Source organism: Podarcis raffonei, chromosome 7 (assembly GCF_027172205.1).
Source record: "Podarcis raffonei isolate rPodRaf1 chromosome 7, rPodRaf1.pri, whole genome shotgun sequence".
Taxonomy (NCBI): Eukaryota; Metazoa; Chordata; class Lepidosauria; order Squamata; family Lacertidae; genus Podarcis; species Podarcis raffonei.
Genome location: NC_070608.1, coordinates 50248153 through 50272519, shown reverse-complemented (window position 1 = coordinate 50272519; position 24367 = coordinate 50248153). Strand labels below are relative to the sequence as shown.

Below are 24367 nucleotides of genomic sequence, written 5' to 3'. Positions count from 1 at the left end.
TCTTGCAGGTGGGTGACACTGTTTTGCTACATAAGGCATGGTACTTACCTCTGAAAGCTGGAAATAGAAGGAATAACAACTTTGGTCTAAGACTGAAAAATACAGTCTTGTTGATCATCATCTACATAATGTAGTAAGAACTAAATATTCATTGAAGTTACTGTTCTTCTGAAGACTTTTAAGGCAGGTTTCCTCAACCTCAGCCCTCCAGATGTTTTTGGCCTACAGCTCCCATGATCCCTAGTTAGCAGGACCAGTGGTCAGGGATGATAGGAATTGTAGTCTCAAAACATCTGGAGGGCTGAGTTTGAGGAAGCTTGCCTTAATGTGTCAAAAAGCAGCTAGCTTTGGGAATATAAATGCTGGATATTAGACATACATGTTATGTCACTGCAGATATCTGAGCATTTCCACAGTTTTAGACTGCTCAGCATTGTACCTCTAAGGGTTGTGTGTATGTGAATGTGTACATGTTTTCATTCAAAAGATTCATATTTCAAATCTCAATTCAGCAGGATTGATTTTTGTATCAAAGTTGAATATAGTAAATTGTGATCTTTTCAAATATGCACTAGTACTTTGTGCCAGAATTCTTGACAGTCTTTACAAGATGACCACACAAAGTTTGATGACTTTCACCACCTCCATTTCCAACAAGCCCATCATCCTTTTTGGGTGTGTTACATATCACATGGAATATGCTTTCATACTCTGTTTGCATATCAACTACCTGGATTTTTCCTAACTATAATAATAATAATAATTTATTATTTGTACCCCGCCCATCTGGCTGGGTTTCCCCAGCCACTCTGGGTGGCTTCCAACAAAGATGAAAGATACACTAAAATGTCACATATTAAAAACTTCCCTGAACAGGGCTGCCTTCAGATGTCTTCTGAATGTCAGGTAGATGTTTATCGCTTTGACATCTGATGGGAGGGCGTTCCACAGGGCGGGCGCCACTACCGAGAAGGCCCTCTGCCTGGTTCCCTGTAACTTGGCCTCTCGCAGTGAGGGAACCGCCAGAAGGCCCTCAGAGCTGGACCTTAGTGTCCGGGCAGAACGATGGGGGAGGAGACGCTCCTTCAGATATACTGGACCGAGGCCGTTTAGGGCTTTAAAGGTCAGCACCAACACTTTGAATTGTGCTCAGAAACGTACTGGGAGCCAATGTAGGTCTTTCAAGACCGGTGTTATATGGTCTCGGCGGCCGCTCCCAGTCACCAGTCTAGCTGCCGCATTCTGGATTAGTTGTAGTTTCCGGGTCACCTTCAAAGGTAGCCCCACGTAGAGCGCATTGCAGTAGTCCAAGCGGGAGATAACCAGAGCATGTACCACTCTGGTGAGACAGTCTGCAGGCAGATAGGGTCTCAGCCTACGTACTAGATGGAGCTGGTAAACAGCTGCCCTGGATACAGATTTGACCTGTGCCTCCATGGACAGCTGTGAGTCCAAAATGACTCCCAGGCTGCGCACCTGGTCCTTCAGGGGCAGAGTTACCCCATTCAGGACCAGGGAATCCTCCACACCTGCCCGTGTAATTCTGCATGAATTAAGGCAGAAGTAATTAAGCATCTGAATAAGAATGAGAAAAGGCCTGGAATGTTTCAAAAGTTAAGCTAAACTAAAAGCTTACAGATAATGAATTTATTATGGGGAAAGTATTTTCATTCTGTATAGTTGTATGTTACAATTTTCTTTAGGTAGCCTCAGCATTTTAAAATATCTCTGGCAGTAAGATCTGCTCATTCAGTTTCACACAAGGTTATGCACAGCTATTATTCATATTAGAACCCAAAGTGTAAAACTTAAATTTTAAATAAGTGGTCCATAAACAAAAGAAGAAGAGAATTTAAAACAACGCAGGTGGAAGTCCACTGCCATAGAGTAATTTCCAGGAACTTGGTATTTTCCATCTGGAAGATTTAGCTGGAGAACTGCAGCTTTCCTAATTTCAGAAAACAAAAGTCACAACACAGTTTTATTCTCAAGTAGCAAAAGCACATTGTCTCAAACACATGTATTTATATACACTCTAGCATTCAATTATATGACTTTTAAGTAAAAGTGTTCTAATGCATCCTGCAGCTCCCAGTCTATTGTCAACAATTTCAAACCATTCTAAGGAAATAGTCTGAATGAAGGAACTTCCCTGAATTTTTCTTCCAGATGTGCAGCCATGATGTGTCCCCAAGCATACAAATTGTTTCAAGGCACCCCCATGACAAATGCCAGGTGAGAACGAAGCATGCACCCTATAATATGCCTCAGGGCAGGGGCTCTGAGGCAATTTTTTGTCAATTCCTCCATCCTCCCATAGCCCTGTGAAAAGCCGATCCAAAGGTTGCAGAAGGAGCCCTTCTGTTCACTAAACAGCAACTCTGGATCCAGCCCATTGCCCCTGAAGACCAAAGGGCAAAGGTTACAGTACAACAATATTCATATGCTGCAAGAGTATTCATAATTTCACTTTAGAAGCACCTTTCTAGGAGCTAGAATTCCAAAACTAAAAAACCTACCATGTTTACCGTGGGCTGGCATACTTTTACTTGGTTTGCAGTTAGCTGGAGCCATTCATTAAGGTAGTCAGCAAGAGCCAGGGCATCAGGGATATTGTCTCCCTCTGAGCAAAACTTCAGCAAAACTATCATTGGAATACCTTTTGAACAACTGGAATAAAAGCAAAAGCAATTAAATAACTGGACAGAAAAATTCTCTGCTGGCACTCTTGCTCATGTTTGGGTTGTAAGCCTGGAATGGATTAATGTGGACCTCCAGATGTTGAACTACAACTCCTGCCGTCTCTAGCCATTGGCAAGCCTGCTGGGAGTTGTAGTCTTGGAACATCTGGAGGGCCACAGGTTCCCTCTCCCTCCTATAAGCCATAGAATCACACATACATAAACACAAAGTAAACATGTAAAACAATCCAGCTAATCCAGCATTCTTCTTTCTTAAAGCAAGCTGAGGTGACATAAAAACCAAGCTTAATCAAGCAAGAATTCCAAGCCGTTTGCTACAGCACAATGACTGTCTGAGAACCACCAAGATACTCCCTGAAATTTTAAGACCTTAAAAGGACCAAAAGGAATGGAGTGGAGAACAGTAGGACAGGTACATTAACAGAGCTCTGCTTTGACCTTGAATAAGTGTGAACTAAGGGATTGGCTCTTCTTGACAGAATCCAGAAGGGATTAATTAGACACAACTAAATAGAAACACCAACTTTCCCCCTTGGTATCCACTCTTGAGAACAGAGAATTTTAGAGCTAGTTATCTGACCAAGCTCTCACCAGTTTCCTTCATAAATGCCATTATTGAACTGCATTTCCAAGTGATTCCCACTACAGTCTTGGATGGCTGTTACTACAAGGTCCCATATGCAGATAGACTTTGTATTTGTGGTTGACCTCAGGTGGAAAATCCAATAGATTTCCTTCTGAAACCTTTGTTCACACAAGCAAGCGGGCAAAGCCCAGCATAAATGGTTCAGTTTCTTCTACGTAAAAATAATAGCTTTGTAAAACAGAGTAGCCCTCTATGCACTAGCTGCACAAAAAAGTCGGAAAAAGCTATTAGATAAAATCACTCTAAATTGTGATGGTAGCTTAATGGTCATTAGTTTCGTAAATTATCCTTTGATTAGAATTTCATCATATTTTTTCTGCTAAAGTTTCCGTTGATAACATGTTGTACTCCAACTTCAGAGTAATTTGAGGTGCTAATTTTAACTTTGGTGATACTTGATAAGGTACTGTACTCATTTGTGCCTCTTCCAGTGCAAAGTGCCTTTCACTGGCACTTTATAATGGTAATTTTCAATATTATTTTTTTACTGCCTCACCAACCTTTCAGTGAACAATAGTTTTGTGATACCACCTCCTGGAATGTGGAACACTTTCTCATCTGTTACTCCAGGGAAAGCGGCTGTTTGCTCCAGTTCTCTCCTGTTCAGTCTCTGCATTTGATCTCCAACTGCTTTCTCAACAGCAGATGAAAGCAGATATCGCAATGAGGTACTGTCAATAAACCATGAGATATACGCATAAGCTGCCACAAATTACAGTTGGGAACTTTGAAAAAGCAGGTTTATTTGATTTGTAATGCATGCTGAATTACACCTTTGTCATGAAAGACAATTTTGCATATGCTAACTTGTTAGCAATATGCATACGAAAAAGGAAAAAATTACTCTAGCCTGCTAAAATAACAGGACTTTGTGGGTGACAAAAATGTTCTAGGTAACTTTAAATCAAAGACAGAAAATAAGAAAAAGGAAGCTTTTCTTGGGCATGGATAACTGGAGTGTGATGAGGCTGGAGCTGGTTTAAACAGTATTTATAACCTGTCCTATTCTCAAATACCTAGTGATTCCTAGTATAAGAGGACATATTAAAATATAACACTAAAACACACCTTTGATCCAACACCATCCCAAATAGAAATATTCTCACATTGCCTCTGTTTCTCTGCTGTAGCATTTTACCTTTTATGGTTTTATGTGTTATTTAATTATTTTCTAACATGCTTCTTAGGTCAAGCAGATCAGAAAATCTCTAAATAAATAAACATTGGGCAGTATCCAACACATCTGCTCCATTAGCACAAGGATTTTCACAACAGAATTCCCCCCACATCCCAATGCATATCCTGCAACCTCCTCAGATCAGCTCTGGAGAGCCAGGGGTGCAGGAAAAGAAGGAGGGGCAGCCCTTTTGAGTAGCCAAAAGTCCTTGCGTTAATGGAATAAGTGCACTGAATACCAACTGTCATCTCTGAAAAACACTCAGGCCTGCGACCGACCTATCTTAAGGGGTTCATGCAGCTACTGATAGAAAGACTGAATATGTATTTATGACACACTGCACTTATGGCTTCTTTCGGGGTACTGAAAGATGCTCTGGGAAGCTAAAGTGATTGTAGATCAAAGCACAAAATTAAATTAAAACATCAGGTTGAATTCAAAGCTGTCTGGGCACCACACAGACCTGCTCACAGAAGCATTCATGCAGCCCTCACACCCAAAGCCGCTCCAAGTGGACCCGCAACCCTTCAGAGCAGATTTTGAGGGTGGATGGGGCAGTGCTGCAGGAAGCAGGGGAAGGTAAATTTCAGCTACATGAATAGAACTCCACTCATACGACGATGGATTCCGCCCTAAAAAAAACATTTCTAACAGTTGGCACAGACATACCCATGAAGCTGTTGGTCATTACGCTGGTAAGCATGGCTGCTGGACAGAAGAACAATTTTGGCAAAACTGCAACTTTTCACCCAGGATAGTAGTGTCTGACAAAAGGACCTATATTTATTCTTTACATCAAGGGGGGGGGGGAGAAGAGGTTAGAAAGTTGTTTCAAATTATCATGTTAAGTCTTCAGGACTTCAAACGTTTTTGAATTGTTAATTATGAAATGGTATGTTTTCTTAGCTGTTTCTTTCTTGTGACCTTTAAAAAGTAAGACTATCTTGAGTGGCAAAGTTGTATTTTAGAGCCGTAACAATATATAACAGCGCAAAGGATTTATTGGAAAGCCATATACTGAAATGATGCCAATTTACCACCTATTTTGTCATTTCCAGTGAATAATTACCCTACGGAATTCAGCAATTGTTGACTGATTTGTTAACTTACATCTTAAACGTCTGTCAGATTCTTGCTGATTTTTTTTTTAATTCATCCTCTGTTGTTTAAATGTATTTGGCACCTTTCTAGAAATGGATTTGAATTAGAAGGTGCCTTCCACAAGCAGGAAAAAATTATATTTCTACATCCTGCAATTGGATGCCCAATTCCCTCATAGAGTCTGGAGTGGCTTGGGATTCTGTCAGTGAACTCCAGCGGACAGAAGCCAGGACAACTGCATTACTTTACCCAAGTTTCACTCCACATCTAACCCACAGTTAATTATACATCTCATAGGACAATTTTAATTACTCACCGTCAGGACTTGAAGATTTTTCATTATTTGTTTTCACTTTTGAAGTCTAATAACATGACTACTTGAAATAGACACACATACCTTTATGAACAGTGATCTGATTTGTAGAACAGCCAACTGTTTAGAAGGCGCTGCATACACTACAGGAAGAAGTAGCATAAACAATCTGTCAAGACCCACATTAAATTACATTTAGTTCCCCTCTCCTCCTGCCCTGTGCTGGTTTGAGGGTTCTCTCAACCCTCTGGAACAGATCTGGAGGAGGAGAGGGGTAAATGTCCCTTTGTGGTAGCAGAATTTTTTTTGCTGGCTTCCGCAAAGGGAACAATTTAGTTAAGTAAGTCCCAATGAAATGAACCTGTTTCAGAACTTACAAGCAATACCCATTAGAACAGAAGGCAATATTACTTTATATGCTTTCACATAGCTATCAAAATTTCTGAACCCGTCCCAATTTCATTTATGATATTGAACCTTTAGAATCATTCATATCAGGGATCTTGTAGCAATTCTTTAGAAGATTATTTTTTTGGGGGGGACACACACACATATGTCCCAGCAAACAAGTAACTGTCTTGATTAAGTACGTTTGCAAGAAACTGAAAACACATAAACATAAGAACAATTAACAGTTATTTATACATAACCTACTTGTCAGCTGGGCTGACTATCAATTTAGATGCTAGAGTGATAACTACAACAAGCTTCCCACATGCGAAAACTTCAGTGCTCACACTCTAAAAGCAAAGTAAGATGTTTGAAACTGTCTTCACATGGAATAGTTTGAGCAGTCTCATGATGCAGCTACCTAAGTACATCCCTAGTTGCGTGTGCTGCTTCCTGGTGGCAATTTGAAAGTGTATTATGAACAAAAACTTCAGTGCTCATCTCATATGACTTGCTGCTAGAAGGCAGCAACTACAAGCTATGACGTCTTCTGATGGGGCACATTTGATGGTCTACATGCACCTGAGGTTCATCTGGCCTTTCCCAGGAACCAAGCCTTTAGTGTGGCAGGCCTTACCCTGTGGAATTCCTTGCCAACAAAGGTTAGGCAGGAGCCATCCCTGCTCATTTTAGGTGCTTTCTAAAAATGGTATTATTCAAACAGGCCTTTCAAACCTGAGATTATTTAGCAATCAGCTCTTACTGATATATTACTATTTACTGTTTTTAGTTTGAATACCACCTTGAGATATTTTCTATGAAAAGTATGTATAAGTAAATAAATAAAGCAAGCAAACTCCAAGTCAGAAGCTCTCTCCCTCTCTCCCTGTGGTTGCTCTGCACAGATTTTCAAATGCCTGTACTGACCCTAAGGACTGAAGAAGTGTGGTTGCTTTCTAGGGTGTCTTGACAAGATTTGTGTTTACAGCACATACCTTCAGCATTTGTACAAAGTTCTGTTGCATTCTCTTCTGTCGTTGCATATGGATTATTTCCAACCATCGGCACAAGACAATCAGTGTAAAAGTAACCAACTTTGGACATGCCAACTGTGGAAATGACTAAATCTACAGCTAGCTGGCCAACATTTCCCACTGATACAGCAGGCTGAAATGGGAAAAAAATGCAGATGAAATGAAATGATGGACACATATGAGCTACATAATCCATAACAGCTTACTTTTTCTAGTTTTGTTTTGTTTTAGAGTGATCAGCTTTAACTATCAAGATGCCCACATTGACAGTTAGTTGATCAGATGCACAAAGCATCATCCTAGGATTTGGGAGAAGGGCGTTGTGAAAAGTGAGGTCGGAGGGACATGAAATGCAGCAAAAGGACAGACACAGAGAATCTCTGTACAGTGGTACCTATGGTTAAGTACTTAATTTGTTTCGGAGGTCTGTTCTTAACCTGAAACTGTTCTTAACCCGAAGCACCACTTTAGCTAATAGGGCCTCCTGCTGCCGCCGCGCCGCTGGAGCACGATTTCTGTTCTCATCCTGAAGCAAAGTTCTTAACCTGAGGTAGTATTTCTGGGTTAGCGGAGTCTGTAACCTGAAGCGTATGTAACCCAAGGTACCACTGTACAGTGCTTAGAAAATTTATTAGTTTAACAATAACAGGAATTTAGTTTTGTAGAGTCGGTTTTGCAGTTGTAGGGATTACCATTCTCAGGCTAACATGCTTCACGTGAGAGGCTTTTTTTTTTTTAGCTCCTCCTTCAGGAGATCCACTCTGCTCCTCCTGTGGCCTCCCCGTCCCTTTTACATTTAGTGCAACCTCTATCAAAGGGCAAGTGGCCCCGCGATTCTTGTCTGGCGGGTGCCCCAATCTCCCCCCCCCCTCCGCACCTCTTTTTAATGCCCACTCTCCCTCCAGCCCACCGAGGTTGCGAAGGAGGAGGAGGCGGAACCTCTCCCCCTGACTCCCCGCTTCTCGACTGACTGACAGCCGCCCGGCTGCCCGGGCAACAACAGCAGCGCGCGCGCGCAACCCCAGAGAAGCGATCTCCGTTACCATAAGGAGCATGAAGCCTTTGAAGTCCGGGCACGCCGAGCCATCGCAGGAAACGAACATCTTGTCAACGGGAAGATAGAAGCAAACGCGTAGGCTGGGTGGTTGGGGGGCGTGATTTCTTTCCTCCTTGAGGGGGCCTTTATCTCTCAGCGGCACGGCGTGCTGTTTAACCAAGTGCCTGTCACAATCTCCCCTTCCCACGCCGCGGCCTTATCCAAAGCCAGCTACTGCGCCGGGATAGCAACTTCGAGAAAAGCACGAGCTGTGTTTGCAGTGGTGGGGTTTAGATGGGAGCCCGGGAGTAAAGGCTCCGTTTAGCCAGCAGGCGATTGCCGAAGGCAGCCTCTGAGGCGGGCTGTTTCGAAAGGCGGTTGAGCTAGAAGGCCCCGTTCCCGGCTGCGGGTGAGGCTTCCGTTTCTGGTTGGCTGAAGACTGAGCCAATGGGAGCTCTGCAAAAGCTGGTCTGGACACAGGCGGGTGAGTGCGCGGGAGGGTTCGCGTCTCCCTGGTGTCAAAGCCGCTCTTTCCTTTTCGGAAGATCCCCTTAAAGTTAACGCCCAGCTCGTTTTTGTTTCCCTCCCCAAGAAATTGTAGCAGCTGCCCAGCCATGGCTCTGCCTCCGGAGAAAGCCTCGGAGCTCAAACAGATTATTCACCAGCAGTTAACTAAGGTAAGGGCTCTCCGCGATGAAAGCACTGCTGGGAAAGAAGGAGGAACCTATCTTTAAATATCCTCCAAAGCGGTTTTCCCATATGTTATCTGAGGCTTGTAGCAGAGGAAGCCTGTATAGCTGTCTATATCCCACTGATTTTAATAGGGCTTCCTTCCAGGTAAGTGTTGATATTGCAACCTGATGATTGAGATTGGGGCTGCAACCTTAAAAAGCAGTTGTGATAACTCTTTGTTTTTTTATATGATGAAAGGACCTTCATTTATTCAGTAAGCATACGAAAGAACTGGCTTGATTTCTAAGAAGTCTATTAATGATGCAAAGAATGGCAAACAGGTTTCCTAGGTTGCTTTCTGATGACTGGAACAAAGCCAGAACATGTCCAAAATGTGCACATATAACTAAGAGAACATCCATCTGAGTGCTATGAGAGCATTAAAAACTGTTCTCTTTTTTGGAATTACCTTTTTAAATTATATAAAGGTTGTACTGAATTTCATTCAGAGCCTGTATCACATGTTAACAGAAATGTTTCTGTTTAGATGGATGTTCACAGCAGGATTCGAGAAGTGCTTGCTGAGACCATACATGAAGAACTGCCACCTCAACATCAGCAGCTATCCCAAGAAGATCTAATGAAAGCCCTCACACGGCGAGGAATCATTGATGATGTTATGAAAGAACTAAATTTTGTAACAGTGAGTATAATTTGAAGAAAAACTCTCCTGGTGTGATACAAGAAGTGCATGGCATAGTTAAATACAGCCATATTTATACAAAATCACTTTTGAATGATTTCAGTGTGATGCAGAATTAAAAAGGAGGTTGTGTGATTGCAGTCCTTTATGAGTAAGTTTAATATATTTTTCATTGCATGGCTTGGAAGTACTGGATGCATTGAGAGCCTGTAAACTACAGAAACCCTATGAGTCACTTCATTGTTTTTAATGAACTCCTGCATTGTTCTAGCTTAAAAACAAGTGATACTTACAAACCTGTATTTTGATGCAAGTGAGCCTTACCCAGAGCTCCTAACTGTATGTAGCTCCCTGTGATGTGTCTCCTAATATCTTTGGATTTGTGTCATGTGAAGTGTCCCCTGGATGAATATTTTGGTAGAGCATGATGTATTTCTGGGGTTTTTAATTATGTTGGAAGGATTGTAGGAGACTGACTTGAAGGTGTCCTTAATGATATCTTTATGTAATTCTAGGATATAAATGACAAAGAAATTACTTCAACTCCAAAACCCACTACTCATTTTGTTGACCGACAGGCAGCCATGCTGAAGAAAAGTATGTTCTATATTACCTTGAGTATTTGATGTACTGATTTTGTATTTTAAATGTATATTTTAAAGCTAGTATTGTAAGGCTTTTGGGGTGGAATCAAATGTTGTTCAAGTGGACTACCACTCATGCAGTAGAGCTTCAGCTTCCTCTTCTGCCCCAAGCAGCTCCTGTTGGGATACTGCCAGGGAGATAAAGTCCATCTTGGCCCCCAAGCTCGGTGCCGGACGATCCATCGACCTCCCGTAGTCAGGCAATATCAGCAATTCAGCGACACTAAGCCTCAGGCTTAGTGCACACTATATCAGCAGAATTCACACAGCAGGAAGTTGCACAAGCAGAGAGCAGAACATGCATATTTACAGTTTATTAGGCATTGGTCAGAACAAAGAAATCATGACCGTCTCCTCCGACTGCTCAGGCAAGACAGGCAAAAACGAAACGAACTTACAACATAAACATCCTGTGAGACAGGAACTTACGCAGGCTGTTATACAAACATCCTGCTCCCTTTTAAGGTGGAACGGAAATATCCTAACAGCTCCTGCCACCCCCCCATACCTGCTTCAGAGGGTTTCCCATAATGGAATGGGTGGGCTGAAAGGGGGAAGGAGAGGAAAGTGAAGTCACATTGTGCAAGCAGAATCCTGCTCAGTTCACGAGGAGACATATTAGTTATAAAGGCTGGGTTGTATTCAACTTAATTATGACCAGGTTGGTATGTACATATACTGTACATGTTACCAAGTATCTGCTAAGACTAGTTTAATGTAGCAGATTAGATAAGTGACCAGGCAGGATTATTTTGGACTATCCCTAGATAACCTTCTTGGTAGGGGAATTACAAGATATACCTAGGGCACTCTGTGGATGAATGGATTGTGGTTGTTTGCCATGATTGTTGTTGTAACCCTACGTCTTGGCTAACTAGTTTTTTAAACCTACTTTCTAGTGTTTCCTATTTATGTTAAATACATTTTTTATGAACTGCTTGCAACTCTTTTATATTTATTGTTACACTTTGCAGCAAATATTGACCCAACACGAAGGTATCTTTATCTTCAGGTTTTGGGTGGAAAAGCTTTTCTGGAACATCTGCAGGAACCAGAACCTTTACCTGGTCAAATTTGTTCTACTTTGACACTTTGCTTGCATTTCCGAAACCAACGTTTCCGCTCTAAACCTGTCCCGTGTGCCTGTGAACCAGATTTCAGTGATGGTTTTCTACTTGAAGTATATAAGGAAAGCTTAGGTAAGGAAGCCTGCAGTCTAAGAAAATGAATAATGTTTTGGGTTGCACTTCAGAAATAGTCCAAGAGTAGTTGTTCCATAAGCAGTAATATAGCCTGCATTCTTTTTTTAACATGCAGAATTTCATTAAGAGGCCCCACAATTCCAAACATTTGCCTTTATGTTCCTTTTCCCACTTGTTTTGAAACAAAGGATCAAAGAAACAGAGTTCACTTTTAAGGATCCTGATCTTCTCTTTGCAGCTACATCTTTGCCTGTCTCATACCTGTCATATATTATGTTATCTAGGCAGTGGGCATACTTTTGGAGGAACTGCCTTGTCAGGCTAGATGTTCACCACTGCTGTTATTCCTTGGCTTCTTCTAGTTCTCTTTCATATCTTGATAATTTAAATATATTTGAAATTGTTTTAAAATTCTATTAGATCTTGTACTCAATTATCTTCTCTAATTAGAAAGTTGGCAAGCTTGAGTGAGTTGCTGTTGCTGTTTCACTTCAAGTGCCTTGGTAATAGCTTTCTAAGTAATGACCAGCAATCAAAACTCATTATGCTATTCTATATTGGGGAACCTCTGGCCCTCCAAATGATCATCTACTCAAACGCTCAGCAGCCCCAGCCAGCATGACCAATGACCTGGGATTTATATGAGTTGGAGTCCAGCATCATCTGGAAGACACAAGTTCCCCACCCTCATTCTGTGTATTTTTACACAGGTCAATTGCGTTCTGCTGTCATATGCAATGCTCCAGAATGCAATCCCCGCAAATCAGGAGTTGCCTGTGTGGATGGGAAATGCTTTTAACAGAAATTTGTTCTTAACTTCATTTTGCTGTGCTGCTGACAGGTGAAGCAAGTAAAATGGCAGATGGAACCACTATGCTATCAATTTGTGATCCAGTGCATATTGTCTTGATCAAAACAGACACATCTGGTGAGACCACATTAGTAGCATCCTATTTCTTAGAGTGGCGGTCTGTCCTTTGTGCAGAGAACAGGATTACAAATGTTGCTGTTGAACTTCTGGGTGTAGGTAAGTTTTAGAACTACTTCAGCAGTGGAAAACAATATTGTCTGAGAGTGACAGACTACTCAAAATGAGACAGTAGCAATAAGAGTTTAATTTAATTGACAAGATTACCGTAAGTACTTGTGTTGTGTAGTACGATTTAGTTGCATATCACCTAATGGGCCTAAATCTCATAAACCCTTTTTTTCTTTTTCTTTTGCTATTTGAATACCTGATCTATTAAAATGTATATTTGTTTTTGTTAACAAAGTGAGAAAATGTGATACTTAGCCATTTGGTATAACATTTCACTCAACATGGAGCAAAAGCCTTCTACTAGATTAAGTGGCAATGGGGTGTAGGTGATATAATTTATAGTGATGAATAGAATTGGATATATAAACATATTTAAAATGTCATGTTAATAACAATGGAAAAAACCCGTTGCAAAATGCAGTACAGATAGTATCTGACACCACCTGTTAAAAAAGAAATTATTCCCTCCAGCAAGATACATGTTAGAGATGTCAGAACCTGATATGCACATTTTGGAATTGTTTGCAAAGAAGGCCCTTTCGATAGAAATTATTTTATGTAATTACATATATAATTGGGTGTGATGTGGCTTTGAATCCCAAGTATATGCTCCTTGGTTTCATAAAAACGAGTTATACTTAGAATTTTATAAATATTATTAATAGCAACAAAGCAAGTAATACCAGGAAATGCAAAAACCTCAACTGCACCAAATATAATGAAATGCCACACAAAAAATCAGGAATATAGTTGTTGTTTTAACAAAGTTACTTTATAAGCTGTAAAAAAGGTCAAGCTGATAAATTTAACCAAAATGTGTATTTAGGAATTGAAATCTGACATTTCAAGGTAAAATTCAACCATATATTTTGTTCAATTTAATTTGAAGTTGTTTAAAGTGTTGATAAATTAGGCTGCAAGTCTAGCCATGTATACTCAGAAGTAAGTCCCATTGAATTCAAAGGGGCTTACTCCCAGCTAAGGGGGTTTAGAATTGCAGTCCTATTGATTCCCTCCACTACTCCTTTAGAACAAATATATTGCACTTTAATTGCCAGTATTGTTTGATGACTTTTTAATGTACACTGTAGAGTTGTTCAATAACAATTTTTTAAAAAAATTATTTGCTTTCTTACCAAGCCATGTATTTTGGTCCAAAGGTACAGAATCAAAAGTTTCTGTTGGAATACTTAATATCAGACTTGAAATGTATCCAAAGCTAAATAAGACACTTTCTCAGGAAATAGTTACTACTCAGGTAAGTCTGAACTTATATAAGCACTCTTTTAAGCATTATTATTTTAATGCAATTCAGATTGATTTAATGTTGTTTTAAACAAAGGAACTTTGAATATGTGTTTCATTGCAATCAGTAACAAATGTTCTGCAGATGTCTCTCTCCTGATTAATCAAGACTGATGTCATGTTACAAACTTAAATCTTTATTATTTCCGCAGTACAATAAAGAGTAAAACACAATTTATGCTGTAAATTTGCTTGAATTTGATTTTAATCTATTACAAAATTCAATAACTTTTGCTATCATAATAAAACTAACACTCATTACTAAAAAAACCACCCTCCAGTATCCTACTCATTTACAGATTAAGCATTTTAACAAGAGAGTTGACAGTCTCCAGCCATCTGACAACTTTCATATGGCTTCATTATTCTAAATCAGGCATAGGCAAACTCGGCCCTCCAGATGTTTTGGGATTACAACTCCCATCCACCCTAGCTAACAGGACCAGTGGTCAGGGATGATGGGAATTGTAGTCTCAAAACATCTGGAGGGCCGAGTTTGCCTATGCCTGTAATCTAAATCATGCTGTCAGATTTAGCCCATTCCTTTTCAACAGGCATGTCATATTACAACTAATATTGAACACGGAATAAAAAGGCAATCCTGTGGTTATGGATCTGTTTGCCTTGGGCTTGGAGAATTAGCAAAGCAAGCTTACATACAGTATTCTTAAAAGAGTTTTTTTTTTGCTCATATTTCCTCCCATTTTTTTGTTCTGACCATCAAGACTGACACAAGAGGGCACTGTCCATCAGCTGTTTTATATATATCCACTAGTTAAACCAGATAGCATGAATTTATTACAGTGGTACCTCTGGTTACATACGCTTCAGGTTACAGACTCCGCTAACCCAGAAATAGTACTTTGGGTTAAGAACTTTGCTTCAGGATGGGAACAGAAATCGTGCTCCGGCAGCATGGCAGCAGCAGGAGGCCCCATTAGCTAAAGTGGTGCTTCAGGTTAAGAACATTTTCAGATTAAGAACGGACCTCCGGAACAAATTAAGTACTTAACCCGAGGTACCACTGTACTGTAGTTTGCCCCAACAACCACTTTTCTGTTTTTTCTACATATGCATGTAGATCAGACTGGGCAGTAAATTTCTCCCTTCTCCTTAGTAGCACGGTTTACTGATGTTCTCTAGAATTATTTCTTCAGTTTACTTTTATCTGCTTCTGATCTTTGTAGTGCACAAGCCCTGCAGGTAAAGAAGTCCTCACGTGATTACTAGAGAATTGGGTTGTTCTGCATTAGGTCCCACTCCTAAGGTTGTGTGGCTTGCCTCATCTGCAACATCCACGTCTTAGGCTTTTCCTCTGCAAATGTAAACTTATGTGCATACAGTGGTGCCTCGCAAGACGAAATTAATCCGTTCCGCGAGTCTCTTCGTCTTGCGGTTTTTTCGTCTTGCGAAGCACGGCTATTAGCGGCTTAGCGGCTATTAACGGCTTAGCGGCTATTAACAGCTTAGCGGCTATTAGCGGCTTTAAGAAAACAAGGAAACAAACGAAACAAACTCACAAGAACTCGCAAGACGTTTCGTCTTGCGCAGCAAGCCCATAGGGAAAATCGTCTAGCGAAGCGACGCAAAAACCGAAAAACCCTTTCGTCTTGCGCGTTTTTCGTTTTGCGAGGCATTCGTCTTGCGGGGCACCACTGTAGATATGTGTGCTCTGCAAAAATCCACACCTAATATATAGATACTGGTGTGGGAAGCTGGGAATCCCCACTCTCCAGTAATTCTTTGAGGATCCCTTCATCTGTATGAAGGAGTCCATAGTATTCTGGATTAAACAGATTAATCCTTGTGTATGTGGTGGAAACTACATTTGAGTAATGTGGAATTTGATAAATCATCTCTTGATGTGTATCAACAATGTACATAGAAAACAAATCATAGTTCCTTGTCCTAGGCGCTTGAAATCAATGTACATTCTTTTTATAATAATGTCCAGGGTGAATTCTATGATTCTATGACTCCTGCATATTATTGCTTCAAAGCAAGTTTTGGAATACTCTGCTAGGAGAAAAAATGTCCAAACCTATTTCTATTTCCTTTATTGACATTTTATTTAAAGCCAATGACAGCATTGGAATAGGCACAACAAGTCTATATATGTTCTTCTGCAAAGCAGCAGTCAGAATCCAAGGCACTTTTGTACATGTTCTGGGAAATAGGGCTAAAAATGTATGTGTATACATATATCACATAGTGTTCGTTTCTGAATTTCAGTTTTCTTTAGAACGCCAGAAAACAGCAGAAAAAGAACGCCTGTTTCTTGTTTATGCTAAGCAGTGGTGGAGAGAATATCTGCAGATTAGGACTTCACACAACACAAGACTGGTGAAAATTTTTGCACAGGTCTGTGAACTTATTTTTTCCTTGATTCTTGCTACAGGTCCAAATTTACTGGTTTTTCCAGTACAACCCTGTATTGTATTCATTGTTGAGAGCTGGAATATTTAACAGTTAACTTGTCAGAGTGTAAACTATTCTACCCCACAAGTCTTGGCTGCCTTATGTTTTACTGATTCCAGACACTTGTTTTCCTGCAGTAGAGGAGGAGATCCTTAGACTGGTTGTCCCTTCCACTCATTCCACTACAGGCCTATGCAATTAAATAAGTTTATCTCCAAGTGACAATGCATCCCCCTCTCTGTTCCTTCCTGCTTAGCTCTCAGTGCAGGTTGTTGATGGAACTGCTCATGCACCTTGGCAGGAGCAGGATTTTGAAAATAAGATGACAATCTTTGCCTTCTCATCACCCTTGCACTCTAATAAGAATGAAACATTTGTAGTTCTTTTATAGAAGTAACCTTGAAATGGAGTAAAGCAGGACATTGTGTAACTATAACCGTAAAACCTGCTATCTTCCAAACCACCATAAAAAACCTAAGTGTTCTTGCTTTCGTTGGAGGCAAGAAAGGAAGTTCTAGAGCAGTGGTGGTAGAGAATCCCATTTTTGATATGGAAGATAATTGTTTCCATATTTTCTTCCAGTTAAACGTCATTTGATAGCCTTTTGTATATTTCTGTGTGCAGGATGAAAATGGGATAAACAGGCCAGTCTGTTCATACGTCAAGCCTCTTCGAGCAGGCCGACTTCTAGACACACCCAGGCAAGCGGCAAGATTTGTCAGTGTGCTTGGTTATGAAAGAGCCCCTATCATCGGTGGAGGAAATAGTAAACAAGAACAGTGGTGTACTCTTCTGGCTTTTCTATGTAGAAATAAGGTACCTGACACTCCTTAAGATACTATACAATTATACCTCGGGTTAAATATGCTTCGAGTTGAGCGCGTTCAAGTTGCGCTCCTCGGCAACCCAGAAGTAACGGAGCGTGTTACTTCCGGGTTTTGCCACTTGCGCATGTGCAGACGCTCAAAATGACGTCATGCGCAGAAGCAGCGAAAAGTGACGCGTGCGCAGACGCGCTGTCACTAGTTACGTTTACCTCTAGATGCTAACGGGGCTCCGGAACGGATCCCGTTCGTATCTAGAGGTACCATTGTAATTCAAAATTTTATTGTGTAGTATCAATTCATGGTATAAATCTGTTTTAAGTCGTGGCTTCTACCAACTCTATAGTTCTATGATTCTTTGAATCTATCCAGAAATCTTGCACTTTGGTATTCATGCAAACTTTTGTCCCATCTTAGCTTCAGCACCCACCTTGCATGCTGCGTTTCCTAATGTTCTGCAGCAGCAGGCCTGAAGCAGAGAGAGTGAAATGGCCAGTAAACACACCCACATGCACATGCATTGCAATACTGTTCAGTACTTCTGTTGCAGACAATTTTCCATATTTTATTTCATAAACTTGGCTAGATGAACTTAGTATGAACTTATTTATTTAAAAGCATTTATAAACCACTTAATATTTAAAAATCCATGTGGTAGATATGTTACAGCAGCATTTGGAAGATTAAGAAATGTTTAATTGCTTATTGAATTTCTTCTGTAAATATGCACATATGCACAAAGTGTTGCACATATAATGCCTGGGCTACAGTGGATGCTACACCACTCTAGTATGACCAGCTAGAAAGTACACAGTTTCATTGACAACAGTTGTGGGTGTCCCAATACACATCCTCCTATGAAAGCTTTTCCATGCCATGTAAGGGAGAAATGGCTGTGGGCATGATCAGAGAAGGAAGCTTATCACCAGTAGCAGCCAGCATGATTGGGGTGGAGCTGCCCTCGTGGGTGAGGGCAGGGCAGGGCAAGGTAGTGGTGAGGTTGTGGCTCTGCACATCCACTGGTGGAGCCAATCTGTCACTCCTGTTGATGTGTCCTAGTAACCCTAACCTTGCCATTGCTCTTCCCCATCCTGATAAGCTGCAGTGACATCTGTGTTAGGAAGGCAACTTGGCATCTCTGTCCCATCATGCTGGCTGCTACAGTATTGTTAAACTGTAGAAGCTAATTATACTTTCCAGAATGTTGCTCAAGTAGAATTTGGTGTATGGCTTTCTCTAGTAGTGCTAGTAAGACCAGGAGTAAGTCCTAGTGTACAGTTTCTGTATAAGGCTATGAAATACTTGATTCTAGGTTAATGATTGTCTGTTCTCTTAATCTTGCATATACTAACTGTGGGTTGTATTGAATTAAATTTTACTCAGTGTAGATACATTGAAATTAATGGACCTAAGTAATGTTCATTCATTTAATCAGGCCTCATCTGAGTAGGACTAGCATTGGAGTCAACCCTTTCTTTCAATAACATCTATGTTAACATGATGGTAACATTTTTGTCACTAACCTAAACAAAGCAATTCGCTCTTCCTCTTTGCTTTTATTTTTAATCTGTAAATTTTGAATTCTTGCCATTATCTGCTAAATTTTCATTAGATGTCAATTTAAGACACCTTACTTTTTTTTGGTATAAACTCATGTTATACATTTTAATATATCCCCCCCCCCTTTCAGGGAGATTGTGAGGATCATGCTAACCTTTTGTGCAGTCTTCTACTGGGATTTGGACTAGAAGCTTTTGTCTGTGTAGGAACAAAGGCCAAAGGAGTTCCTCACACTTGGGTAATGACTTACGGGATTGATGGAATAATCACTTTCTGGGAGAGTTTAACAGGACATAGGTAAGTAAGTCGATTGTGCTGTAAAATTGAAGGCACATTCAAGGAATCTTCAGACATAATACCAATCCACAGTTTAGTGTTGCATCTGAACATTCTGCATGTGTGTCATTTGCTACTGAAATTTTATTAACCAACTCCCAGTTATGGCTAATGTGCTTTAATGTGTTTTTGCTTTGTTTTGGTGGCTTCTTTATTTGCTTGTTTTATTGCAGGAACATGTCTGGCATCCTGAATGCATGCCTCCACTAAAATGGCAAATACTGGGCATGCTGGAAAATATTCTGTGCTCAATCTGTAGCTATTCAGGAACATATGAATAACACTACAAGACTAAAAGAACATGGCACCACTTGGAGTCAGCTGGGCTGTGACTTTGGAAAAACTAATTGAAGCGCTTCTCTCAGTCAGCTCTCCTAGCAATTACATAATGATGGCATTAATCATGGGCAGCAATGTCACAATAGCCAGACTGACCACACTTAACCTATTCCTTCTCTAGAATATGGCTAGGGAGTATTTCAGGCAGGGGGAAGACTTGACAGATAGCCCAGTAGGGAGAAATGCCACAATAAGAAGTGGACAATACATACAAAACTTGTGTATTTTCTTTCAACTCTTGTCTGCAATCAATATTTTTAATAATGCCCAATCATTACATTTAAGTGTAGTTGTACAATAGAAGAGACCTGGTTTGGAATAGAAAGGTACAGCGACATAAGGACTGAGAGGAGCAGCTACAAGAGTGAGGGCAAAGTGTGTAGCCTCTACTCTGATGAAGTGTTGCATTAAGAAATGTGGAACATGGATTCAAATTTTGGTTTTAGACATGCACTATTAGGCCTGGGTGAATGGGCTTCATGTTTTAAAGGGGGTTGCACATTCCTGAGACTCGCTCCAACTTCTTAAACATAGCTGATCAATAAAAACAGACAGTATTTTCTGTGCACCAGCCAAATGTCTATGCAAACTGAGAAGTACTTTGGGACTTCCTAGTTCTGGCTTTAAATTACTTTACTTTGTAGGTTAACTTATTAAATCATACCTATTAATTTTCAGATATATCCACAATCCTATAAAACCTGATGATCCTCCAATTGTTGAACAACCCAAGCCACTGTATCCTTACCGAACAATAGGATGTGTCTTCAATCATCACAAGTTTTTGGCGAACTGCCAGCCTACTGATGCCGTAGAAGTCTGTTCCTTTGACTTGCATGATGAATCCAAGTGGAAACCAATGAGTAGTGAAGCAATCAAATCTGTATGTTCTCCAGGAGCCACAACTGCACTTCCTCCTTTTCCTCCTCTCTGTGCTTCGTCAGTAGATGCTGCAGTGACAAGCAATGAACTGGAGTTGCAACTGAGAATGTTAGTGGTAGAACACAGGAAGGTACATACCATTATTTGTGTGCAAATTGGTGTTTGGCTGCTTCTGCATTTCAGTAGGTTAAAGTTATTTTCAAAATGTATTTGAGTCAACACAGTTTCTTTCTTACATTTGATACTCATGGTATAGACAGTTGGCTTTATCCCAACATATGTAGAAAGCAAGTACGTAGGCACTATCCACACCTTGTGGAAATTCTGGATTTATGTAGATGCATCTGTGCATAAACTGAAAGCAATTTGCTTTTACTCAGTCTGGTTTACCACTAAAACAATTTACTTTATGTAAAATATACTTAAGACTTAGCAAATATGTTTGAAGCTTGTTTTAAAGGAACATAGGAAGCTGCCCTCTAGTAAGCCATATCATTGGTATATCTAGCTCACTATTGTTAACACTGACTTCAATTTTTCTCAGCCCTATCTGGAGACACTTGGCATTTCAGCTAGGACCTTTTGCATGCAAATTCAAATCCCCGCATCTGAGTGAGCTCCCATTGTTCAGTCCCAGCTCCTGCCCACCCTTTGCGCTGCTCTGGTTCGGCAGAAGCGGCTTAGTCATGCTGGCTACATGACCTGGAAGCTGTATGCCGGCTCCCTTGGCCAGTAAAGCGAGATGAGCGCCACAACCCCAGAGTTATTCGCAACTGGACTTAACTATCAGGGGTCCTTTACCTTTACCTATGCACAGGGTGAGTCCTTTAAAAGAGGCCCCGTGGATACAGAGTACACATGTTCCACGGGCCTCTTTTTAAAGACTCGCCATGTAGTAATTACACTCTGACCAAAAATAGAATTTTGAAATAATTGTGGTCAATTCTTATTATTGCTAACTAAATATATTCTTGGACCTTTTAACCGGAGGTGGGCGACCTCTGGCCCGCAGGCCTCATTAGGCCTCCCATTATATGCCAGGTATGGGACAGGTAAAATCCTGGCTCAGCCAAAAGTGCAGTGCCTGCAAAGCCCCGTTTAAAGTGCTGCACAATACAGTATAGCATTTTGAAAGGGACTTCTGAAGACTTGTGGACAAAAAAATATCAGCTGACATCACAATAACATCTCCCCCCATAAAATTTGGTCTGAAAGTGGTGGGAGAGAAAACATTCTGGACCACTGAGCTAAAAACGGATCCCCCACTCCTATTTTACTCTATTAAGTAGGTGAACTAAGCATTGTTATGTACCTACTAGTCCTAATTCCCTTCTTTATTTGATTCAACATACAGGACCTTGGTCTTTCAACAGTTTGGGACGACCAGCTTTCCTACCTCTTGTCACCAGCCTTGGCAGCCTATGAACTTGAACGCACCACAGGTGTTTCTTCAGGTAATGAAGAATTTCAAGATGCCATCAGGAGAGCAGTACCCGATGGACACACATTCAAAGGATTTCCCATTCATTTTGTACACAGAAATGCAAGGAGAGCATTTGCTGCGTGCCTTCGGTAAACTTCCTTCTGCTCTTTTTACGTTGTAGTGTTGCATACAATCAGTGCTTTTTTTGTTAAAAAATAAGGTGCCAATACTGGTATCTTGATAAAAATGTTGTGGGTGCAAGCACTAAAGGGCTGCCATGGGTAGCATAGAGAGAGGTGACAGTACTAGTGAGGACCATCACAACAAGAGTGTTGCATAACATAATCAGAATATAATATCAGATACAAGTATTTATAGCTAATCATATAAGGCTGAACATAGAAGATTCAATATTAGTTACAATAAAACAGAAAAAAAGTTAAAATTACTGACCTACGAAAGAAAAATAATATGACATAGCATAAGGGAATAATATATATTCATGTAAGTTGAGAAAACGGAAACAAAGGAGATATAATTTAATAATATCTTGCATGAAAAATTGAGGCTAAATTTTTAATAATTCTCATATGGACCTTGAAGTATACAGCTGGTTATTTTATACATGTAGCTAGGTAAAGGTAAAGGGACCCCTGACTGTTAAGTCATTGTGGACGACTCAGGGGTTGCGGCGCTCATCTCGCTTTACTGGCCGAGGGACCCGGCATTTGTCTGCAGACAGCTTCCAGGTCATGTGGCCAGGATGAGTAAGCCAATTCTGGCAAACCAGAGCAGCACACGGAAACACCATTTATCTTCCTGTCGGAGCGGTACCTATTTATCTACTTGCACTTTGATGTGCTTTCGGACTGCTAGGTTGGCAGGAGCAGGGACTGAACAACGGGAGCTCACCCCATCGTGGGGATTTGAACTGCCGATCTTCTGATCGGCAAGCCCTAGGCTCTGTGGTTTAGACCACAGCGCCACCCACGTCCTATACATGTAGCTAGAGATGAACAAATATTGGTTGTGTAGTCCTGCTCACTCATATTTTAGTTTTATATTCATTTCTGGTCAGTGGACACCTGTTAAGTGTTCTGGATGAAGATGGGTCATCTGTTAGTCAACATTTGTGACAAAATGTATCAGTCAGCATGATATCATTCAGGCCATAGAAATAACTCGTGGAGTAAGCTATGCTTGGTATGGCTAAATTCATAGCAAAGGCTTTGTACAATTGGATGGTTAATTGCTATGTCAAACTTCAGGTATGCAGATTTGCAGATTAAGACAATGGCTGCAGTTAACCACTTCTGTAATGATCACTATCCTTACAATTTAAAAAAATGTATGAAATTCAACAGTTGTGACTGGTTTTTGTGTTTCCATTTCCCGAAATAGGTCTCCTTTTTGTGACGAAATACTGTGCTGTAGAGGGGACCAAGTGCGACATGCAGTTCGTGTCAGAGTTTTCACATATCCTGAATCTGCATGTGCCGTATGGATCATGTTTGCTTGCAAATACCGTTCCGTCCTCTAAGAAACACTTGCACTTTGAACTGAAATCCCCCACAGTTATGTCAAAGTCCCATTGAGGTCAAATGCTTCTCACTATTAATGATGTCAGGCTTGCATTCTGATCCTGAACACATTTACTTGGAAGTAAATCCCATTGGTTTGTACTCAGCACTGCTATTCCAGTTGCTCAAACTTACACTTGCACAACTGAACTTGCCCATCATCTCTTCCACCCGGCACCCCCTGTGCACTGTTAAAGTCTGCTCCAGTGGGTTGGAGGACCCTCCAGAGCAGATTTTGAGGGTGTGTATGGAAGGAGGTGAAGAAGGAAAAGTCCCATTGTGCAATTGGAACTCTACTCAGTGTTGGATACATCCCACTGATTTCAGTGCAGCATTTATCTAAGTGTGCTTAGGATCACAGCCTTAAAGAGACAAGATTGAATATTATTGTATTTAATGGTATGCCTTTAGTAAAGGCTTCTGCCACAATATAATGTTATGAGTTTTGGCTGTGTGATTGTGTTCAGAGTATCATGACAGAAAATCTTTGTATAAAGTGTAATTAAAGTATTATAAATGAAATGTACATTTTTATGTAATAAAAGTTATATTTCTTAACAAAAGGGAAGACTGCACTAATTGTCAGTTGGTGTCCAAATATTCTGTAGTTCACCTCTGTGTGTGTGTGTGTGTGTGTGTGTGTGTGTGTGTCCGTGTATCCTGTTAAATTGCAGTGAAATTATAAAACTGAAAGACCAATGCATTTTGCTTTCACTTGGAACACACCATAACATAATGGAAAAAGAGTGTTGATTGTGTGTGTGTGATCATAATTTAAGAAAGTGTCGCTAAGGGAGGAGTCCTGTGAACAAGAATTTGGCATAAAGCAAGCTGATGTCAAGTTATACAAGATCTAAATCCAACTCTGATGTCAAGTTATACAAGATCTAAACCCAATTCTGTACCTAAGCCTGGCAAAGGGAAAACAAGCCTTTAAAATAGTGCTGTATGCTGAGCTGCCATGTGACCACATTGAGGCTTAGGATCCAGTCTAAGTCTCCCCTCTCTGGACCCACTCCTAGAACAGAAAGAATGGTAAAG

The 24367-nt window shown here is 40.6% G+C and overlaps 2 protein-coding genes and 1 long non-coding RNA gene across 7 annotated transcripts; 1 reads left to right on the top strand and 2 right to left on the bottom strand.

Moving 5' to 3' along the window:
• Positions 1-1601: 1601 nt before the first annotated feature.
• PSMG2 (proteasome assembly chaperone 2) lies at positions 1602-8498 on the bottom strand. 2 transcript variants are annotated; one of them, XM_053396587.1, is made up of 7 exons: positions 8407-8498; positions 7325-7496; positions 6024-6082; positions 5195-5313; positions 3849-4019; positions 2520-2670; positions 1602-1948 (listed from the first exon to the last, which is right to left on the bottom strand). In XM_053396587.1, the coding sequence occupies exons 1-7, from the start codon at positions 8464-8466 to the stop codon at positions 1853-1855; spliced, it is 828 nt and encodes a 275-aa protein (XP_053252562.1). In that variant the 5' UTR covers positions 8467-8498; the 3' UTR covers positions 1602-1852. The 2 variants fall into 2 exon arrangements, with proteins under 2 accessions (XP_053252562.1, XP_053252563.1); XM_053396588.1 differs by lacking the exon at positions 8407-8498 and adding an exon at positions 8056-8093.
• CEP76 (centrosomal protein 76) lies at positions 8404-23827 on the top strand. Of its 4 annotated transcripts, none has more exons than XM_053396584.1 (13): positions 8404-8495; positions 9001-9076; positions 9619-9774; positions 10290-10371; positions 11393-11617; positions 12462-12647; positions 13820-13917; positions 16197-16325; positions 17007-17198; positions 18897-19063; positions 20120-20453; positions 21678-21895; positions 23148-23827. In XM_053396584.1, the coding sequence occupies exons 2-13, from the start codon at positions 9014-9016 to the stop codon at positions 23284-23286; spliced, it is 1989 nt and encodes a 662-aa protein (XP_053252559.1). In that variant the 5' UTR covers positions 8404-8495; positions 9001-9013; the 3' UTR covers positions 23287-23827. The 4 variants fall into 4 exon arrangements, with proteins under 4 accessions (XP_053252559.1, XP_053252558.1, XP_053252561.1 ...); XM_053396583.1 differs by having other exon boundaries at positions 8418-8495; positions 8992-9076; XM_053396585.1 differs by lacking the exon at positions 8404-8495 and having other exon boundaries at positions 8807-9076; positions 12540-12647.
• LOC128417638 (uncharacterized) lies at positions 17472-20293 on the bottom strand. Its single transcript, XR_008331511.1, has 2 exons — positions 20190-20293; positions 17472-17675 (listed from the first exon to the last, which is right to left on the bottom strand). It is a non-coding gene; the product is annotated as an uncharacterized LOC128417638 (long non-coding RNA).
• Positions 23828-24367: the final 540 nt, after the last annotated feature.